At 36.1% G+C, this 22,343-nt stretch overlaps 1 protein-coding gene across 5 annotated transcripts in view; it reads right to left on the bottom strand.

Moving 5' to 3' along the window:
* ARNT (aryl hydrocarbon receptor nuclear translocator) overlaps nt 1-22,343 on the bottom strand; it is a 62,892-nt gene that overhangs the window by 33,270 nt on the left and 7,279 nt on the right. For all 5 annotated transcript variants that reach the window (XM_046682484.1, XM_046682485.1, XM_046682480.1 and 2 more), the window contains exon 2: nt 5,254-5,365. In XM_046682484.1, coding sequence (XP_046538440.1) covers nt 5,254-5,365 — 112 coding nt within the window. The remainder of the gene's footprint in view (nt 1-5,253; nt 5,366-22,343) is intronic.

Here is a 22,343-nt window from a genome sequence, read left to right as displayed (position 1 = left end):
AAGAAGTAAAAGAGGAATTGGACAGAAGTCAAGCAAAACTATGTTACCTCTTTCTCACTGTAACAAACTGGGCAAAAATGGGCAATCAAAAAAGAGTACTTACTGCTACCTTACATTTTCCTAGGGTAGCAGTCCACTTTGCCTAAGTTTTACATCAGAGTACAACCTCTACAAAAGGAGCAGAAATCCACTCAAAAAGATCAAGACAAAATTAATATGAATAATTCAGGTCCATTTTTCATTTCTATAGCGTACTAAATTATGTTGCTGGCTTTCTGAAATACCTTTCAGAACGGTGATGTTACATAAGCAAGCGATTTAAGACCTCAAAAGGTTGTTAAATAATGCTTCTTTTCTTCATTCATCTAATAAACCTGTAATATATGCTACATTCAAGACATTGTGCTAGACGAGGTGAAAATAAGATACCTGCCCTCAAGAGACTCTCTGCCTAGACAAATATAAAACAAGTGAAAATGGGAAAGTGCCATGTGAGGAGCACAATCAATATGCTATAGACTATCTGTGAAAGCAGAGGTGACTTTCATTTCAGGGGATTAGGGAAGATTATAGGTAACAAGGTAGGCCAATCTCCTATTAACATCCGTACTCTATTAAACTAAAATGTTACTCATGTTACCACATTAACCCAGTGATCACTCTTAGCATCTACTAGCAGGATAACCTGATATTATGGGCCTCTAGATGGGTTCTATATGAAGTACACAGCATCGGTCCTGAAAGTGTTCATTCCTCTTCCTCCCTACAGCCCTGATCACCTGTCAAAATCTACCTGTTTCTCAGTAACTCCATTTCTAAGAATCTATCCTAAAGAAATAACCCAAAATAGAGGAAAAGTTTATGTACAAAGATGTTCATTGAGAATAACATATAACAGTAAAATCTTCAAAACAATTTAAATGTCCCCAAATAGGAATAAACTACATTCCTTTATGTAACTATTAAAAATTACGTTTACACAGAATATGTAACAATATGAAAAAAAGGTTACTATACAATTAGATGAAAAAGAAAACAGGCTATACAAAACTAGAGGAATACCTCATTTTATTGCACTTCACTTTATTACTGTGCTTTGCAGATATTGCGTTTTTTACAAATTGAAGATCTGTGGCAATGCTGCAACAAACAAGTCTATCGGTGCCATTTTTCCAATAGCATTTGCTCACTTTGTGTCTCTGTATCACATTTTGGGAACTGTCACAATGTTTCAAACTTTTTCATTATTATTATTTGTTATGGTGATCTGTGATCAGTGATCTTTGATGTTACTATTGTAATTGTTTTCGGGTGCCATGAGCTGCGCCCATGTAAAATGGCAAACTTAATCAATAAACGTTGTATGTCCTGACTACTCCACTGACCAGCCCTTGTCCCATCTCTCTCCCTCTCCTGAGAACTCTCTATTCCCTGAGACACAATATTGAAATTAGGCCAATTAAGAAGTCTGCAATGGCCTCTAAGTGTTCAAGTGAAAGGAAGAGTCACAGACTTTAAATCAAAAGCTAGAAATCATTAAGCCTAGTGAAGAAGGTAGTCAAAAGTTGAAAGAGGCTGAAAGCTAGGCCTCTTGTGCCAAACAGCCAAGTTGTAAATGCTAAGGAAGAGTTCTTGAAGGAAATTAAAGGTGCTACTCTAGTGAACTGACAAATGATAAGAAAGTGAAACAGCCTTACTGCTGTGATGGAGAAAGTTTTAGTGGTCTGGATAGAAGACCCAACCAGCCATGACATTCCCTTAAGCCAAAGTCTAAACCAGAGCAAGGATTCTAACTCTCTTCAATTCTATGAAGGCTGAGAGAGGTGATGACGCTGCAGAAGAAAAGTCTGAAGGTAGTGGAGGTTAGTTCATGATGTTTAGGGAAAGAAGCCAACACTATAACATAAAAGTGCAGAGTGAAGCAGCAAGTGCTGATGTAGAAGCTGCAGCAAGCTATCCTGAAGATTTAGCTAAAATAATTAATGAAGGCGGCCACACTAAGCAACAGATTTTCAATGTAGACAAAACAGCCTTATATTGGAAGAAGATGCCATCTAGGACTTTCATAGCTAGAGAGAAGTCAATGCTTGGCTTCAAAGCTTCAAAGAACAGGCTGACTCTCTTGTAAGGGGCTAATGCAGCTGGTGACTTTAAGTTGAAGCCAGTGCTCATTTACCACTCCAGAAATCCTAGGGCCCTTAAGAATTACGCTAAATCTACTCTGCCTGTGCTCTATAAATGGAACAACAAAGCCTGGATGACAGCACATCTGTTTACAACATGGTTTACTGAATATTTTAAGCCCACTATTGAGACCTACTCCTCACAAAAAAAGATTCCCTTCAAAATATTAGTACTCACTGACAATTCACCTGGTCACCCAAGAGCTCTGATGGAGATGTACAGTGAGATTAACATTGTTTTCATGTCTGCTAACATAACACCCATTCTATACCCCATGAAGCAAGGAGTAATTTCAACTTTCAAGTCTTATTATTTAAGAAATACATTTCATAAGGCTACAGCTACCACAGATAGTGATTCCTCTGATGGATCCGGGCAAAGTAAATTGAAAACCTTCTGGAAAAGATTCACTATTTTAGATGCCATTAAGAACATTTGTGATTCACGGGAAGAGGTCAAAATAATCAACATTAACAGGATTTTGCAAGAAGGTGATTCCAACCCTCATGGATGACTCTGAGGAGTTCAAGACTTCAGTGGAGGGAGCAAATGCAGATGTGGTGGAAATAGCAAGAGAACTAGAGTTAGAAGTGAAGTCTGAAGATGTGACTGAACCTCTGTAATCTCATGATAATTTTTTCTTAAGATTGGCACCTGAGCTAACATTAGTTGCCAATCTTTTTCTTCTTCTTCTTCTCCCCAAAGCTCCCCAGTACATAGTTGAATATTTTAGTTGCAGGTCCTTCTAGTTGTGCTATGTGACACCACCTCAGCACGGCTTGATGAGTGGTGCTAGGCCCATGCCCAGAATCAGAACTTGCGAAACCCTAGGCCGCTGAAGCAGAGCGTGCAAACTTAACCACTCAGCCACGGGGCTGGCCCACGATAAAATTTTAACAGATGAGGAGTTGCTTCTTATGGATGAGCAAAGAAAGTAATTTCCTGAGATGGAATCTATTCCTGGTGAAGACGCTATGAAGATTATTGAAACAACAACAAAGGATTTAGAATGTTACATAAATTTAGCTGATAAAGCAGTAGCAGAGTTTGAGAGGACTGACTCCAATTTTGAAAGATCTTCTACTGTGGATCAAATGCTATCAAATAACATCACATGCTACAGAGAAATCATGAAAGGAAGAGTCAATCGAAGTGACAAACTTCATTGTTGTCTTATTTTACAAAATTGCTACAGCCACTCTAATTTTCAGCAACCACCACCCTGATCAGTCAGCAGCCATCTACATCAAGGCAAGACCCTCCACCAGCAAAAAGATTATGACTTGCTGATGGCTCAGATGATAGTTAGCATTTTTTAGCAATAAAGTATTTTTTAATTAAGGTATGTACATTGCTTTTTAGACATCATGCTATTGCATACTTAGCCTACAGTATAGAGTAAACGTAACTTTTATATGCACTGAGAAACCAAAAAATTCATGTGACTTGCTTTATTGCAATATTTGCCTTATCGTGATCTGGAACCGAACTTGCAGTACCTCCAAGGTATGTCTTTATGTAATTATATGATTATAACTGTTAAAAAAGATCTACATATAAAATAAAGATTACACTAAAAAACTGATGGAATATGACTTTGGGTAGTAGAATTATTGCTATTTTATTCTTCTTTCTAACTTTCTATATTTTCTAATCTTTATTTAAAAGAATATGTTACTTCTTTTAACATATTTTCCTGATTGCCAATAATACACATTTGTTTCAGAAAATCTGGAAATAATTAAAAACAAAAGAAAGAAATACATCTCTCATAATCCCATCACCCAGAAATCTGATGAGCATCCTTTCAGTTTTTTTGCTATGCACATATTATACATAGGGTTTTTCTGACAGAGTGGTATATTACATATACTGTAAAGTCTCCTCTCAATATATTGTGAACGTTTTTCTGTACTGATACATATTAGTCACTTCTAATAGCTGCACAGTATTCCATTTTTAAATACACTGTAACTTACTCAACCAATCCCTTAATTTGATATTTATATTGCTTCTAATTGTTTGCTTTCATACATGGTCACAACACTGTATTTAACAGCACAGACTCTAAAGCTAACCTCCCAAAGTTCCTATCACAGATCTTCCACTTACTAGTTTCAGAATCTTGGGTAGGTTACTTATTCACCCTATGCCTCAGTAAATGAGTTAAAATGTGTAAAGCTCTTGGAGACAGAGCAAGTCTTAATATGTTACTCATGTTACCACTTTAACCCAAGGATCGCTCTTGCACTAAGTGCGATGAAACTTAAAGACTAGCTATAATATTAGCTACATAATTTTAAAACAGAAAAGAAAAAAAAGAGAAATTTAATATCAAAAAGCGGATAAAATACTACCCATTCTTCCAGGCCTTTCTTAGGTAACCTCCTTTCTGAAGCCTTTTCCAACCTTTACCAACCAATTGTGGTATTTCCATACACTGGAACAGACAATACTATATTTGCTCCTTTCTTAGCAAACTTGACATATTCTATCTTGTATTAGAGTTATGTATGTAATAATTATCCCTGTCAGAACATAAGCAACTTAAAGACAAAGACTGTGTATTATTTATCTTTGTATCCTACTATCTGTCAGCACAACACCTTACACAAATAAGGCATTTAATAAATACTTTTGGAACTGGATGGACTCTTGCATTCCCAATCAAGCAACATATCAACAATTTAGAGGAGAAATATTCTAGAGTTCAACATTCTCTAAATTCAGAAAAAGTAAAAAGCCTACTAAAAAGATTGTGAGAATGCAGACACAAAGCTTAATGAAAGCAGCGAAGTCTTCTCAGCAACAGTAAAATCTTTGGGCTTAGCCACAGTCCTTTACCTTGCAGAGATTTTTGGTTTTAAAAAAACTGGTTATAAGAAACTTAGATAAAAACATCAATTCTATACACAGAAAAAATCCAGGGACTAAAGAGAGTTATCTGTCAGCAGTATAGTAATGTAACTAGCTGAAGTGAGAGGGTTAGGAATAGCCAAGAGGGTTCAGCAACTAATTCAGGCTGGTTTATAGGAGAAACATTTGTGACACCCTATTACTCAAACTCACCCTGGTCGCCGCTTAACAGCCCTCTGGACAATGGCTCCTCCCCCTTGAATCCCAGGCCCAGGGTTTCCAGAAGCAATGGCTGGACCCAGTGATGGTACATCTGATGACATTTCTGTCAGAAGAAAATGGAAATACATATTTTAAAAAGAGAGTCCTTGCTTATTATCATCTTCATCATGAAGTTGACCAGAAGAAAGAATCAAGTTACGGACAAAATCTCAGCAGTTTGCTAGAAAATCCAAATGCTCATATCCAGATTGCTCTTCTTGAATTCTTACACTGGAAAAGATTTTCCTATATGTAAATTTCAATTCCTCCCACTTCAGAGTTTGAAAGAGGGACTACTATATTCTGCAACCTACACCTGTAAAAAGCTTGTAAGAGTGACATAATATAAATCTAAAACACACACACACACAAATTCACTCATACAACAAATACATATAAATTAGCTCCTTTGATTTATTTGGAAAAAACATAAAGACTCAAAAATAAAAATCACCTAAATTCCAATACTTAAAAAAATTAGAGAGTAAAACTGTAAATCCTTCACTATGGTTCCCTCTTCTGCCATCCCCCAGAACTAAACACTGGTAACAGTTGAGCTCTTCTTATCTCTGATTTTCTCCCTCAGATTACATATATCTCTCTACTCAAAAACAGAGACTTTTTTTCTTAATAAAAATAGAACCTTGATCTGCAACTTGATTTTGTCATTTAAATACACATCATGGATATCTATACACCCACACACAAACTCAGAGACACACATACCTCATTCTTTTTTATGACTTCACATTGCATAAATATACCATATTTTATTCAACCATTCCCCAAATGACTGACATTTAGGTTGTTTTTCTTTACTATTTTACTACCATAAATTTTTTACTACTTTTTTTTTTTTTACTGTTATAAATAATGCTCCAAGAACATTTAAGTATACAACTTTAAATTTTTGGCTATTTAGGATAGATTCTTAGACATGGAATTCACAGTGTCCAAGTAAATAAGCATTTAAAATTTTGATGGATACTGCTAAACTACATTCCAAAAAGGCTGCCACAATTTATGCTCCCACTAACAGGATATGAGAGTACCTATTTCCCTCACCAGCACTGGATATTATACTTTCTAATTTTACCAAATCCAACTGGTAAGAATGGTATACTACTTGTTTTAATTTGCAAATATTTCTTTTTATATTTATTAGTCATCAGAAATTAATGAGTTTATGTTGTTAAATTTACCAATGTCTTCCTAAATAATTCCTGGATTTCTGTCTTGCTTAGGAATGCTCCTCAACCTCCAGATTACTTCTACATTTTATTATAATACTTTTGTTTTTCACATTTAGATTTTTAGCCCATCTGGAATTTATCACCTTACGCCTACCTGGCATAAGGCAGGACTCTATTTTCTCCCAAATGGATAGCTAATTATTCTAATACCATTTGCTGAACAGTCCATCCAGTCCTCACTTATCCGACTTCTTTAAGTGTCTATAAATAATTGATCTCTTTCTACACTTTTATTCTGTATTAATATATTTTCCTGCTCCTATGTCAGTACTTAACATTTCCAATTACAACAGCTTTATAGTACATTTTAATCATCAAATAGAAGTCTTCCACACCCCATTAATTTATTTTACAAAGTTTTCTTATTAAATGTCATATACTGACTTCTGCTTCCAAGACAATGAAGAAGATGCACTTTTCCCTATTCCTCCTGCTAAGTTCAACTAAAGTCCGGGCATTATATATAAAACAAAAATAAGAATACTCTGAAAGGTGGAAGAAGGCAGAGCAGCTAAAGACTTCAGAACTCGAGGAACGATACAGTGATGAGTTTCTCTGCTTTTCTTTCTGCCTCATATATACCAGACATGGGCTGAAAAAGTCACCAACCTGGGAACACGAAGAGGTACCTACAGAAATAGCTGCCCAAAATGCCTATTCTCTCTAGTCAAAGGACCAGGAAAAGGGGCAGCTTACCAAAACAGAAAATCTTAGACAACAACTACTCTACTCCAGCCAACCACCAGAGGAAAACTGTGACCCCACTTGCATTCTGCCAAAAAAGTCTGAGTGGGGAACCCAAACATCCATCTTTGTGAGGTTGTAACAAGGTACCCCAAAAACCTCTCCTGGGATGGTGTCAGAGAAGGCCAAAGATGGTCCTGGAATTTTCATTTCCACTGGTCAGAAATAAGGACCTGTCCCCTACAATGTCAGTGGAGACCATGTGGGGATATATAGCTCCCATCCCCTCATCCCCATCCAGCAGTAACCAGAAGCCCTGACTTCAGGTGTCAACAGAAGCTGAGTGGGGAACCTGGAATTCTATCTCCACCTAGCAAAAACAAGGCAGCACTCCCCCTTTCCCTCCTAAAGCACTGTCACTGAAAGCCAGCTAAAACAGGTTTAAATAACATCCAATGTCACTATAACATTATACAAAAATGTCCAGGCTTCAATTTTTTTAAAAGCCACTCATCATACCAAGAGCCAGGAAGATCTTAAACTGAACGAAAAATCAAAATCAATAGATGCCAACAATGATAAGACACAGATTTTAGAATTATTTGACAAAGATTTCTACAGCAGCCGTGATAAAAATGCTTCAACAAGCAATTACTAACACAGTAGAAACAAATGAAAAAATAGAAAGCCTCACTAAAGAAAGTCACAGAAACAGGAGATATAAAGAAAAACCAAATTGAAATTTTAGAATTGAAAAATAACTGAAATGAAAAGTTAAGTGGATGGGCTCAATAGTAGAATGGAGGGAACAAAGGAAAAAAGCAGTGCAATGGAAGACAGAACACTAGAAATTACCCAATCAGAACAGGAAGAAAATAAACTGGGAAAGAAAATCAACAGGAAAAAAAATTAATAGAGCCTGAGGGACCTGTGTAACTATAACAAAAGATCTATGTCATTTGAGTCCTGGAAAGAGAGGTGAAAGAAGGCAAGGCTGAAAAATAACATCTGAAAACTTCCCAAATTTGGCAAGAGCTGTAATCTACAGATTCAAGATGTCAAGTAAACTCCAAAAGGATAAACCTAACGAAATCCATTCTAACACACATCAGAATTAAACTCCTAAAAACTAAAGACAAAGGAAAACTTCTGAAAGTAGAGAAAAATAACAGTTATAAAAGAAAAACAATTCAAATGACAGCCTATTTTTCATCAGAAACCGTGGAGGCCAAAGTAAGTGGCAAAATATTTTTTAAGTTCTGAAAGAAGAGAACTGCCAACACAGAATCCTATACCCAGTGAAAACATCACTCAGAAATGAAGGGCAAATCAACACATTCTCTGATGATGGAAAACAAAGGAGAATGTGTCACCAACAGACCTATCCTAAAAGAATGGCTAAACAAAGTTCTCTAAAAAGAAAGGAAGTTATAAAAGAAGGCATTTTGGAACATCAAGAAAGAACAAAGAACACAGTAAGCAAAAATATGGGTTAAACCATAAACTTTCCTTCTCTTTTTGAGTTTCCTAAATTATGTTTGATGGTTGAAGTAAAAATTACAATGCTGATATGTTTCTAAATGTATACAGAGAGAATATTTAAGACAAATTATAAACGTGGAGTATATAGAGAAAATATTTAAGACAATTAAATTATAAATGCAGAGAGTAAAGGGACATAAAGGGAGTTAAGATTTTAACACTTTACTCAAACTAGTAAAATGACAGCACCAACAGACTGTGATGTTATGTATATATAATGGAGTGCCCGCCACAGCAATTACTAGAAAAGCTATACAAGGAGATACACTAAAAAACATAGATAAACCAAAATGGAATTCTAAAAAATGTTCAAATTACCTACAGGAAGGCAGGAAAAAGAAAAGAGAGAAACAACAAAACAAAACAAACAGAAAACAAAAAATAAAATGGCAGACTTAAGCCCTAACATACCAATAATTTTATTAAATGTAAATGGTCTAAATACACCAGTTAACACAAATTGGCAGAGAAATTAAAAAACATGACCCAATTACATGCTGTCTACAAGAAATGTGCTTCAAATATAACAGAGAGGCAGGCTGAAAGTAAAAGGATGGAGAAAGATATATCATATAAACTTTAATCAAAGGAAAGCAGGACTGGTTATATTAATAATAACCACATAACGTAAACTCCAGAGCAAGTAAAATTACCAGAGACAATGCAGAACATTACGTAATAAAGATTCAATCCACCAAGAAGTACCTTGTGCATATGCACCAAACCCAGAGCTGCAAAATATTTTAAAGAAAACTGACAGAACAGAAAGGACAAATAATTACAGTTGGAGACTTCAACATCCCTCTCTCAACAACTGACAAGACAATTAGAAAATCAGCAAAGATACAGAAGATCTCAATGACACCACCAACCAACAGGGTCTAATTAACATTTATAGAAACCCTCCAACCCATCAACAGCAGATACACATTCTTTACAAGTGTCCCCAGAACATATATCAAGATAGACTATATCCTGGGTCATTAAACAAAACTCAACAAATTTAAAAGAACTGAAATCATAGATTGTATTCTCTAACCACAATGGAATCAAATTGGAAATCAGTAACAGAAAGATAACAGAAAAATCTCCATACACTTGGACACTGAACAACATACTTCCAAATAATGAGTCAAAAGAGGAAGTCTCAAAGGAAATAAAAAATAGATTGAACTAAAATGAAAATAGAAGACAGCAAAATTTGTGAGACACAGCAAAAGCTGTACTCAGAGGAAATTTTATAGCACTAAAATGCTTATATTGGAAAAAAGGAGAAACCAAATCCTCTAAGCTTCGACTTCAAAACCTAGGAAAAAAACAAAATAAACACAAAGCAAGCAAAAGGAAGAAAGTGATAACATAAATCAATGAATCTGAAAACAGAAAAACAATAAAGAAAATAAATGCAACATAGAACTGGTTCTTTACAGGTCAGTAATACTGACAAACCTCTAGCAAGACAGACAAAAAAGACACAAACTACCAATATCAGGAATGAAAACACAGATATCACTACAGATCCTGAAGAAACCAGAGAGACAACTGCAAATACAAAGAAAAACACACATGAATTTGACAATTTAGACAAATTGGACCAATTGCTTGGAAAAAAACACAAACTAAAACAACAGACCCAATACAAAATAGATGACTTTAAATGCTCCTTAACTATTACAAAATTGAATCTGTAATTTTGGAAACTCTCAAAAAAGAAATCTCCAGGTCCAGATGATTTCACTGGAGAATTCTACCAAACATTTAAAGAAGAATTAATAACTATTCTACACAATCTCCTCCAGAAACTAGATGAGGAAGGGGACACTTACCAATTCATCTTATCAAGCTAGTATTACCCTGATACCAAAACCAGACAAAGTGCAAAAACAAGACAAACAAGCAAAAAACTAGAGATCAATATTCCTCAGGAAAACAGATACAAAAATCCTTGGCAGGACTGGCAGGGTGGCACAGTGGTTAAGTTCACACACTCTACTTTGGGGGCCAAGGTTTGCCGGTTTGGATCCCGGGCAAAGACCTATGCACCACTTATCAAGCCATGTTGTGGCAGGCATCCCACATATAAAACAGAGGAAGACTGCCACAGATGTTAGCTAAGGGCCAATCTTCCTCAGAAAAAAGAGGAGGACTGGTGGTGGATATTAGCTCAGGGCCAATCTTCCTCAAAAAAAATTTAAAAATCAATGTAATTCACCACATTAATAGGCTAAAGAAGAAAAATAATATGATTATATCAACCTATGCATTAAAAGTATTTGATAAAATTCAACACCCATTCTTGATAAAAACTTAGGAAAATAGGAATAGAGGGAAATGTCAACTTAATAAAAGAATCTACCAAAAAAAACCCCAAAACAAACAATACCTATAGCTAATATTATACTTAATGGGGAAAGATAATGCTTTCTCCCTAAGATTGGGAACTAGGCAAGAATGTTTGCTCTCAACACTTATTCAAATATAGTGTGGGAACTTATAGCCAGTGCAAAAATGAGTAAAAGGCGTACAGATAAAAAAAGGAAGAAATAAAAGTGTCCCCATTTGCAGAAGACATGATAGTCTTTGTGGAAAATCCTAAAGAATTTACCAAAAAATACTCCTAGAACAAATAGGTGAATTCAGCAAAGTTGCAGGATGTTAAGACAAACATACAAAAATAATTGTGTTTCTATATACTAGCAACATGGATAGTAATACATGGATGCCAAAATTAAAAATACAAAACCATTTCTAATCATAAAAAGAAGAAAAAATATTTATAAATCTAACAAACATACACAGGACTTGTATGCTGAAAACTACACAACACTGATGAATGAAATCAAAGATCTAAATAAACGGAGAGAAATACTATGTTCACAGATTGGAAGATTCAACATAGTAAAGATGTCAATTCTCTTCAAATCGATATACAGGTTTAAAGCAATTTCTATCAAAATTTTACCAAGATGTTTTTTCAAATAAACAAGAATATTCTAAAATTAATATGGGAAGGTTTGCTGTTAATGCCATCGACTCAATTCCAACTTCTAACAACGCTGTGTACAGCAGAGCTGAACCTTGCCCTATCTTTTTGCATCATCCTCTCACTTTCTGGTGCTGTATCAGACAATGCTCCACTGCTATTCATAGGGTTTTGGTGGCCAATTTTTTCAGAAGTAGGTGGCCAGATCCTTCTTCCTACTCTGTCTTAGACTGGAAGCTCCTCTGAAACCTGTCCACCATGGGTGACCCTGATAGTATTTGAAATAGTGGTGCCATAGCTTTCAGCATAAAAGCAAGATGCAACCACCACAGTATGACAACCGACAGATGGGTGGTGTGGTTCCCTGACTGGGAACGAACTCAGGCCTCAGCAGTGAGAGTGCTGAATCTCCACCACTAGACCACCAGGGCAAGCCACACGGAAAGGTAAAGGAACTATAATTGCTAACACAAGTTTCACAAAGAAAAAGTGGGAAGAAATCAGTCTACCTGATTTCAAAACTTACTGCATAACTACAGTAATTAAGACTGTGTAGCCCCGGCAGAGGGCAGACGCTCAGATCAATGGAACCTAGAACCAGATCCACACAAATATGTCCAAACGATTTCTGACAGAAGTCAAAAGGAATTCGATGGAGGAAAGATAGATTTTTCAAAAAATGGTGCTACAGCAATGTATATCCGTAGGCGAAAAAATGAACCTCAAGCTAAGCTTCATCCCTTACACAAAAATTAATCAAAATGGATCACGGATTTAAATTAACTTTTAGGAAAAAACATACGAGAAAATCTTCAAGATCTAGGGAAAGAGTTCTTAGACTTGGCACCAAAAGCAAGATCATGAAAGGAAAAACTGATAAATTAGACTTCATTAAAATTAAAAACCTGGGGCCAGCCCCGTGGCTGAGTGGTTAAGTTCGTGCACTCTGCTTCAGTGGCCCAGGGTTTCGCCAGTTTGAATCCTGGGAGTGGACATGGCACGGCTCATCAAGCCATGCTGAGGCAGCATCCCACATGGCACAACTAGAAGGATCCACAACTAAAAATACACAACTATGTACCGGGGGCTTTAGGGAGAAAAAGGAAAAATAAAATCTTTAAAAAAAAAATTAAAAACCTTTGCTCTGTGAAAGACTCTGTCAGAGGATGAAAAGACAAGTTACGGAGTGGGAGAAAATGCAACAAAGGACAGAGGACTCATTATCTAGAACATAAAACGAACTCTCAAAATTCAACACTAAAAAGGCAAACAGTCTGATTAGAACATGAGCAAATGACATGAAGAGATAATTCACCAAAGAATATAAAAATTGTAAATAAGCATACGAAAAGATATTCAACATCATTAGCCATGAGGGAAATGCAAATTAAAACCACAATGAGATGTACTACATACCCATCAGAATGGCTAAAATTAAAAATACCAAATGCTGGAAAGGATACAGAAAAAGTAGCTCACTTATACATTGCTGGTAAGAATGTAACATAGTACAGCCACTCAGGAAAACAGTTTGGGAGTTTCTTTAAAAATTAAATATGTAACTAACATACAATCCAGCACTGCACTTGTGGGTATTTCTCCCAGAAAAATGAAGACTTATGTTTACACAAAAACCTGCACACAAATGTTTATAGCACTTTTATTCGTAATAGCCAAGAACTGGGAAAAAAACAGATGTCCTTCAACAGGTGAATAACCACTACGGTGACATATACCCATGTTACTGACTACTACTCAGCAACAAAAAGGAATGAACTACTGAAACACTCAACAACCTGGATGAATCTCCAAAGAATCATGCTGAGTGAAAAAAGTCAATTGCAAAAGGTTACATACTATATGATTCCATTTATAGAACATTCTTGAAATGATAAAATTATAGAAATAGAGAAAAGATTAGTGGCTGCCAAAGATTAAGGAAAGGGTTGGGGTATGATGAATGTGGATGTGGCTTTAATAGGTTACCATGAGGGACCCTTGTGATGACAGAAATATTCTTATCTTGACTGTATCAAAGTCAACATCCTGGTTACGATATTGTACTATAGTTCTGCAAGATACTACCATTAGGGGAAACTGGGTTAACGGTAGGGGATCTCTGCATTATTTCTCATAACTGTACATGAATCTAAAATTATCTCAAAAAAAGGTTAGTCAGAAAGTTTTTACAATATTTTTAATGTCATATACCTCATCTTCCTTTTTTTTTTTCCCTTTTTCTCCCAAAGGCCCCCAGTACATAGTTGTCTATTTTTAGTTGTGGGTCCTTCTAGTTGTGGGATGTGGGATGAGACCTCAACATGGCCTGATGAGCGCTGCCATGTCCATGCCCAGGATTCAAACTGGTAAAACCCTGGGCCACCGAAGCAGAGTGCGCGAACCTAACCACTCGGCCATGGGCTGGCCCCTTCATCTTCCTTTTCAACTTTAAAACCTATGTAAAGTTCTAATAACAAAAAACTCATGAAGTTAATTCAATTACACTAAATTAATATGTTAATTTTGAAAAAATAGCAGCATTATGATATTGCATTTCCTCATTCAGGAACAGAGTATGTCTTACACATTTATTCAGATCTTTCCTAATGTCCCTTAATAAAATTTTATAGCTTTCTTTACATAGGTCTTACATCTTTCTTGCTCTATTTATTCTTAGATATTTTATAGTCCTTAACACTATGTGAATGATCTCTCTTTTCCATTTCAACTTCTAACTGATTATTGCTAGAATAAAAGAAAGCTACTGATTTTGGTATATTTATATTGTACCCAAATAATTTTACTAAATTATCTTATCAAAAAGCATTTTAAAAAAAAGCATTTAGTTTATTGGACTGTCTAGTATATAATCACATCACCTGCAAGAAATGATTATTTTCCCTTCCTTATTCAATATTTACACTACTTTCTTTTCTTCTCTTACTGCATTATGGCAAGAGTTCTTAATCTGTGAGGAATGAATAAAATCTCGGTGGGGGAGGGGTGATCTTGGATGAGGAAAAATTGTATCTTTATTTTCATTAATCTCTAACTAAAATTTAGGATTTCCTTCAATTATGACAGTAGACAGTAACCACAGTAATATAGCAGTATCTGTGACTGTCAGCAATAGAAATGAGACATTTTTACATCACACAACAGTTACCATAAATATCCAGAATTACTGTTACATTCAATAATACTACTTCAAAAATATCATAGTTATTAGACTTGTCACTACATCTTATTTATCATTAGTAAACATTAATCATTACAAATTTGTAATTTTGAATATTTTGATAACTGTATTTTTAATAGAATTGATTGCTTTGTAATACCATGTATTGCTATTTTATGCACTGAATAACATTCTAAGAGGGTTCAACAGGAAGAGCAAAGCCCGGCCCAAGGCGATCTCAGGGGCCTACGGCCCTAAGTGGTCAGCTCACCAGCTTTTCCCACCATGCAGCAGCTGAGTCTTTCCTTCCCTGGTGAGGGGCTCCAACTTGGCCCAGATCAGAGGAGGCATTTATTTAGGGTGGGGGTGACACGAAAGTGCAATAAGAATTTTTCAGCCTGTGAAGCAGAAGTGCTGCTCGTTGGTTTTACAGGGAGTAAAGGGAGAGCAGCAGCAAATGCATGGATAACTAGCGATAATAATATTTTTTCTAAGCCCTCACTGTGTACCAGGTACTGTGCTGAGCAACTTGTGCACCTCTCATTTATTCCCACAATGACCCAATGAGGCTGAAAAAGGGTTCAATAGGTGTCACCAAACAGTCAAAGGGGTCCCTGTCATACAAAAGGCTAAGAAACTTTGGTCTAGAGAAATGTCCAAGATGAGTATTGATATCTCTGACTTATTCATGATTTCACTGGACTTAATTTAGGCGGTTTAATTCTATTCTGACTTAACAGCCTTTTTTTTCCCCCCAAATCAGGGATGGATTCTTTTTATCAGAAACAAATGTTTTTGTAAAGCATTTAGTGACATATCATTTCTTTCCCTTTAGTTTGTTAATGGCATGAATTACATAGGTTTTTCTCATCTTTGAGTTCTTAGAATAAACCCTACTTGATAATTGTAGTGAGTGGAACAGTGTAAAAAATGCATGTCCACACACAACCTCAGAATGTGACCTTATTTGGAAATAGGGTCTCCGAAGATATAATTAGTTAAGACTAAGGTCATATTGGATTACGGTAGGCTCTAAATCCAATGATTGCTGTCTTTACAAGTGCAAGGAAAGGGACATTTGGATACGGAGACACAGAGATTGGAGCAATGTCTCTACAAGCTAGAAAAGAGGGAGAGGTTCTTTCCTCAGAGCCTCCTGAAGGAACCAAACCTAAAGACATCTTCATTTCAGACACTGAGCCTCCAGAATTATGAAAGAATAAATTTCTGTTGTTTTAAGCCTTCTAGTTTGTGGTAATTTGTCACAGCAGGCCTGGGAAACTAACACGATAATGATGTATGATTCTCTTAATATACTCTGGATTTGATTTACGAAGATTAGCTCCTGTTAAATAGAATAGGAACTTGGTGTCATATAAGGATAGCATAGTTAAAGAGTATTCTTAGTGCACTGAACTCAAGTACCTTCTATTAAAATCACAATTTGACAGAAATTACAGAAAAATAGTAAATAAAACATATTTTAGTCAGTTATCAGTCTCCCAGATTTACAGAAAAGCTACTTCTAAACGTAATTTCATTTCCTGAAGTAGGAGAAACAACACTAAGTCACTGAAACCATATGACTGAGGAAAACAGGAGTTATAAAAGAAGCATTAAAAGTTGAAGAGATAATAAAATGTTCAAAAATAAATGCTGTTAACAGTAATTCATCATATTCCTAACTTGTCTAAAATACGAACCACTTTGGATATGTTTTTTAACGTTTTATTTATTATTTCTAAAATCTTCCTCGAAATTATATTTATAATAAACTGCACCTAACCTCAAAACACAAAACATCTTTCATGCATGTCTTTTATTATAAGCCCAAACATTTATAACTGCCTTGAATACTGGATAAAGAGAGTACTCAAATACCCACCATTAAAATGATGATACATCATGAAGCTACAGTAATCAAAACAGTGTGGTACTGGCATAAAGACAGACACATAAACCAATGGAATAGAAGAGGAAGCCCAGAAACAAACCCTCACATACATGGTCAAGAGGTTTTCAACAAGGGTGCCAAGAACATTCAGTGGGGAAAGGACAGTCTTTTCAACAAATGATGCTGGGAAAACTGGATAGCCACATGCAAAATAATTAAGTTGTAACCTTCTTTACCTTACATTATATACAAAAATTAACTCAAAATAGATCAAAGACCTAAATCTAAGAGCTAAAACTATAAAGCTCTTAGAAGAAAAGCTTCATGACACTGGATTTGGCAATTTCTTGCACATATCAAAAGCAAAGGCAACAAAAGTAAAAAAAGAGATAAAATGGGCTTCAGCTAAATTAGAAACTTTTGTGCATCAAAGAACACTATCCTGGCCACCCCAGTGGTGCAGTGGTTAAGTTCGCACGTTCCGCTTTGACGGCCCAGGGTTCACCGGTTTGGACCCCAGGTGTGGACAGGGCACCGCTTGTCAAGCCATGCTGCGGTAGGCGTCCCACATATAAAGTAGAGGAAGATGGGCACGGATGTTAGCTCAGGGCCAGTCTTCCTCAGCAAAAAGAGGAGGATTGGCAGCAGATGTTAGCTCAGGGCTAATCTTCCTCCCCCCCCAAAAAAAACGCTATCAGCAGAGTAAAAAGGCACTCCATGGAATGGGGAGAAAATATTTGCGAATCATATATGTGATAGGGAATTAAAATCCAGAATATATAAAGAACTCCGACAACTCAACAGCAATACTGCAACCTGATTTAAAAAATGGGCAAAGGTCTTGAATAGACATTTCTCCAAAGAAGATATACAAATGGCCAACAAGCATATGAAAAAATGTTCAACATCACTAATCATTAGAGAATTGCAAATCAAAACTACAATGAGATATCACCTCACACTCATTAGGATGGTCACCATCAAAAAAAAAAAAAAAAACACCAACCAGAAAATAACAAGTGTTGGAAGGATGTAAGGGAACTGAAACTCTTGTGCACTGTTGGTGGGAATGTGAAACGGTGCAGCCACTATGGAAAACAGTATGGAGATTCCTCCAAAAACTAAAAACAGAATTGCAATATGATCCAGCAATTCCATTTCTGGGTATATACTCAAAAGAATTCAAAGCAGGGTCTGAAAAAGATGAGTGAGAACGTGAGTACAACACTCACATTCATTGCAGCATTATTCACAATAGCTAAGAAGAGAAAGCAACCCAAGTGTTCATCGAGAAGAATGTATTAAAAAAATGTGGCTATTCATCCAATGGAATACTATTCAGCCTTTAAAAAGAAGGAAATTCTGCAATATGCTACAATATAGATGGACCCTGAAGATATTATGCTAAGTGAAATAAGTCAGTTGCAAAAGGGCAAATACTATATGATTACACCTATATAAGGTACCTAGAAGAGTCAAAATCAGAGATAGAGTGTAGACTGGTGGTTGCCAGGGCTAGAGGGATTGGGAATGGGAGAGTTATTGTTTAATGGGTACAGAGTTTCAGTTTTGCAAGATGAAAAAAGTTCTGGAGGTGGATGGTGGTGATGGCTGCACAACAACGTGAATATACTAATGCTACCAAACTGTATACTTAAAAATAGTTAAAAAAAGACGGGCCCATTCACATAGCAGTTAAGTTCACATGGTCCACTCTGGCAGCCCAGGGTTCTCCAGTTCAGATCCCAGGTGCAGACCTACGCACTGCTTATCAAGCCATGCTGTGGCAGGCATCCCACATATAAAGTAGAGACAGTATAAAGTGGGCACGGATCTTAGCTCAGGGCCAGTCTTCCTCAGCAAAAAGAAGAGGATTGGCGGCAGATGCTAGCTCAGGGCTAATCTTCCCCCCGAAAAAAACACGTTAAAATGACAAATTTTATGTTATGTATATTTTGCCATAATAGAAAAATATTTTAAATATATTAAAAAAATTTAAACGTGGATCTATAACTTTAAAATGGAAAGTTATCTACCATATATGATTATGGAAAATAAGCTACACAAAAGTATATAAAATACAATCCCTTTTTAAAGTATATACGCATAACAAAACCTGGAAGAATTCATTTAATATTTACTCCATGCCTACTATATGCCATGCACTGTTGCAGGCCCTAGAGATAAAGCAATAAATAGAACAGACAAAAATCCTAACTCTGGGGCTGGCCCCTGGCTCAGTGGTTAAGCTCGCAAGCTCAGCTTCGGCAGCCCGGGGTTTCACTGGTTCAGATCCCGGGCGCAGACATAGTACCACTCATCAGGCCACGCTGAGGTAGAGTCCCACATGCCACAACTAGAAGGCCCACAACTAAAATATGCAACTACCTACTAAGGAGATTTGGGGAGAAAAAGCAGAAAAAAAAAATTTGGCAACAGTTGTTAGCTCAGGTGTCAATCTTTAAAAAAGAAAAAACCCCAACCCTTATTAATTTTACATGTTAGTGGGAGAGAGAAACAAGAGAAATAATTAAAATATAAATTGGGTTGATAATATGAAACTGACATTTTACAGGTAAAATATATGAGTTACTTCATATGGCTCAACCTAATAATATGTTAAGTAGTGATAAATATGGAGAAAAATAAGCCAGAAGTCAAATCAGAAATATATAAAGGTTCAAGGGTAGGAGGGTAGCAATTTTAGTAAGGGAAGACCTCACTGAAAAGGTAACATTTAAGGAAAGATTAGGAGGAGGTAAGGGAATAGACCGTGCAGGTACCTGGGGGAAATGCATTCTAGGCAGAGTGCAAAGACCAGGAGATGAGAGCATGCCTATTAAGTTCTAGAAATAGTGTGGATGATGTCATGGCTAGAACGGAGTAAGCAAATGTTACACAATAAATTATCAACAGTGGTTATCTTTGGGAGGGCATTTAGAGACTTCTACATTTGATTTTCTGTATATCCATATTGTTTTGTTTTTTACATCAAGCACGTATTACTTTTATAACCAGAAAATGCATGGTGCCAATTTTTAAAAAAGAAAATGTGTGTGCACGCCTAGTGTATGGCACACATTGAAAATCTGAGAGGACTCAGCTCAAACTCTAAAGTTAGATAAATCTGGATTCCAATCCTAGGGTTATCACTTATAACTTGTATGACCTTGGATAAATTACCTAATCTCGCTGAGTTTATCTGTAAAATGTAGCTAACAACAGTACCTACTTTGGGGAAGATTAAATTAGATAACTGCATGTGAAAAGTGCTTAGCATAGTGCCTGACATGCTTAAGTACCCCTTAAACAGTCCCTTTATAAAAACTGACCAAACATCAAAATGTTAAGTGATTTTCCCATTAATTTTTTCATTACAAAAGTAATATATTCAAATACAATATAAATATACATAAAATCAAATGTAGAAGTCTCTAAAAATATTCAAACAATACAGTCAAAAGTAAAATTTGCCATGCACACATCTTAATCCCACTTTCCCCCTATGGGTAACTGCTATTAACATTTTGATAAGAATCCTTCCAGACCTTTTTTCTATACATCATATAGGATTTGGGGTAATTTTTACATAAAAAAGGGAAGGGATCATATTATATTTATCCTGAACCTTGTATTTTTTCCATGTAACAATCTATCTTGGAAGGTGGGTCATGTCGATACATACAGAGTTAACTTTTTTAATAGCTATACATACAGTACTTCATAGTACAAATGTATATATTTATAACAAACTATCACTACCATAAACTATGTTTCAATGAAGATCCCTATGTATCTTCTTTTTTTTTGTCAGGAAGATTTGTCCTGAGCTAACATCTGTTGTCAATCCTCCTCTTTTTTGCTCAAGGAAGATTAGCCTTGAGCTAACATCTGTGCCAATCTTCCTCTACTTTGTACGTGCGATGCCTCCACAGCATGGCTGATGAGCGGCACAGGTCCACACCCAGACCTAGACCTGTGAACACCAGGCTGCTGAAGCAGAGAGGGCAGAACTTTAATCACTTGGCCACAGGGCCGGCCCCTCCTTGTGTATCTTTATGCACAGGTGCCAGTACTTCTATACTAACAGATTTCTGAAAATGACTTGCTTGGTCTAAGGGAGCACAATTAAAACTGTGGGGGGCTAGCCCCAGGGGCCTAGTGGTTAAGTTTGGGGCACTCTGCTTCAACGGCTGGGTTTGGTTCCCAGATGCAGACCTACACCACTTGTCAAGTGGCCATGCTGTGGCAGCAACCCACATACCAAATAGAGGAAGATGACAATAGATGTTAGCTCAGGACGATTCTTCCTCAGCAAAAACAAAAAAACTTTGCTCATTACTCTCCAAGAAGATTATACCAATTAAGAGCCTCACTAACAGTATCAAATTATCCATACCTCCACCAGCACTGGGTTTTGGCAATCCTTCAAATTTTAATAATTTTCTTGGTATGAAATGATTCTCGCTGTTGATTTAATGTGCATTTCCCTATTATTAGTAAGACTGAATATATCTTTTAGTTATTGCTATTAACTTTTTCTATTTCATTCTATATATTTTAAATAGTGAATATATGTAACTTTCCTAAGAAAAAAGGAAATTTTTTCCGTAAAAAAATCAAGTTCATACTTTTAGTAATAGGTTTACAAATGATCTAAGAGTTAGAAGAATTTAAAGAAAGAGAAGATGATTCTAAGACGGTTTAAATTAAGGTCTGGCATAATCCCTAGCACAGAGAAGGTACTCAATAGGAAGGAAAAACTAAAGGAAATAAGGCAGGCAAACAGTCAGTAAGTTTCAAAAAGGTCAGTCAAGCTGGGCTTCAGAAAAAGTAAAGAAGAAAGAAAAGGCATTTCACATAGACAAAAGGACACGAGCAAATCCTAACAGGAGGTATGAAAATAGCTGTGAAGAACTGGAGGGAAACAGACCTATACAGAGCATAGAGTCTATATTCAGGAGGAAAAATAAGATGTCAAATGCAACCCAATTGTGAGAAGGCCTTGAATGCCAAGAGGAAATGTTACATGTCATTCAATAAACAGTGAAAGACAAAATATACCTTTAAGTCAGAAAATGTAAACTAAATGTAAATAAAAAGATTAGTATGACATTTAAAGTTTGAAGTAATAGAAGCAGAAAGACAAATAGTCAAAAATGAGGTGAGAGAGGCCTAAATTAGTATCATAGCAGAATGAAAAGGTAAAGGAACCTCTAAAATTTTAAACTATGCAACTTCTGAATAAGGGTAGTGGGTTAAACATATGCATTTACTTTTACTCTCTTCCCTCTCCCCCCAAACAATTACATACAGGAGAAAAACAATTTTATCCAAGATATAAAACAACACAGATGGAAAAAATGGAAGAAAAAGGCAATAAATTTTTGGAAACAGGGAACATTGCCTTGGTAGACCCAAGAGAACTGAATCCTAAGCCAGAAAAGGAAAAAGCAGAAAACCTATCCAACTTACACATTGGAATCCCCCAAAGTCTCAGGACTGGTG

This window comes from Equus quagga, chromosome 13 (genome assembly GCF_021613505.1).
Source record: "Equus quagga isolate Etosha38 chromosome 13, UCLA_HA_Equagga_1.0, whole genome shotgun sequence".
Classification (NCBI taxonomy): Eukaryota; Metazoa; Chordata; class Mammalia; order Perissodactyla; family Equidae; genus Equus; species Equus quagga.
The sequence above is the reverse complement of the archived record's forward strand: the minus strand, read 5'-3'. Positions and strand labels throughout refer to the sequence as shown.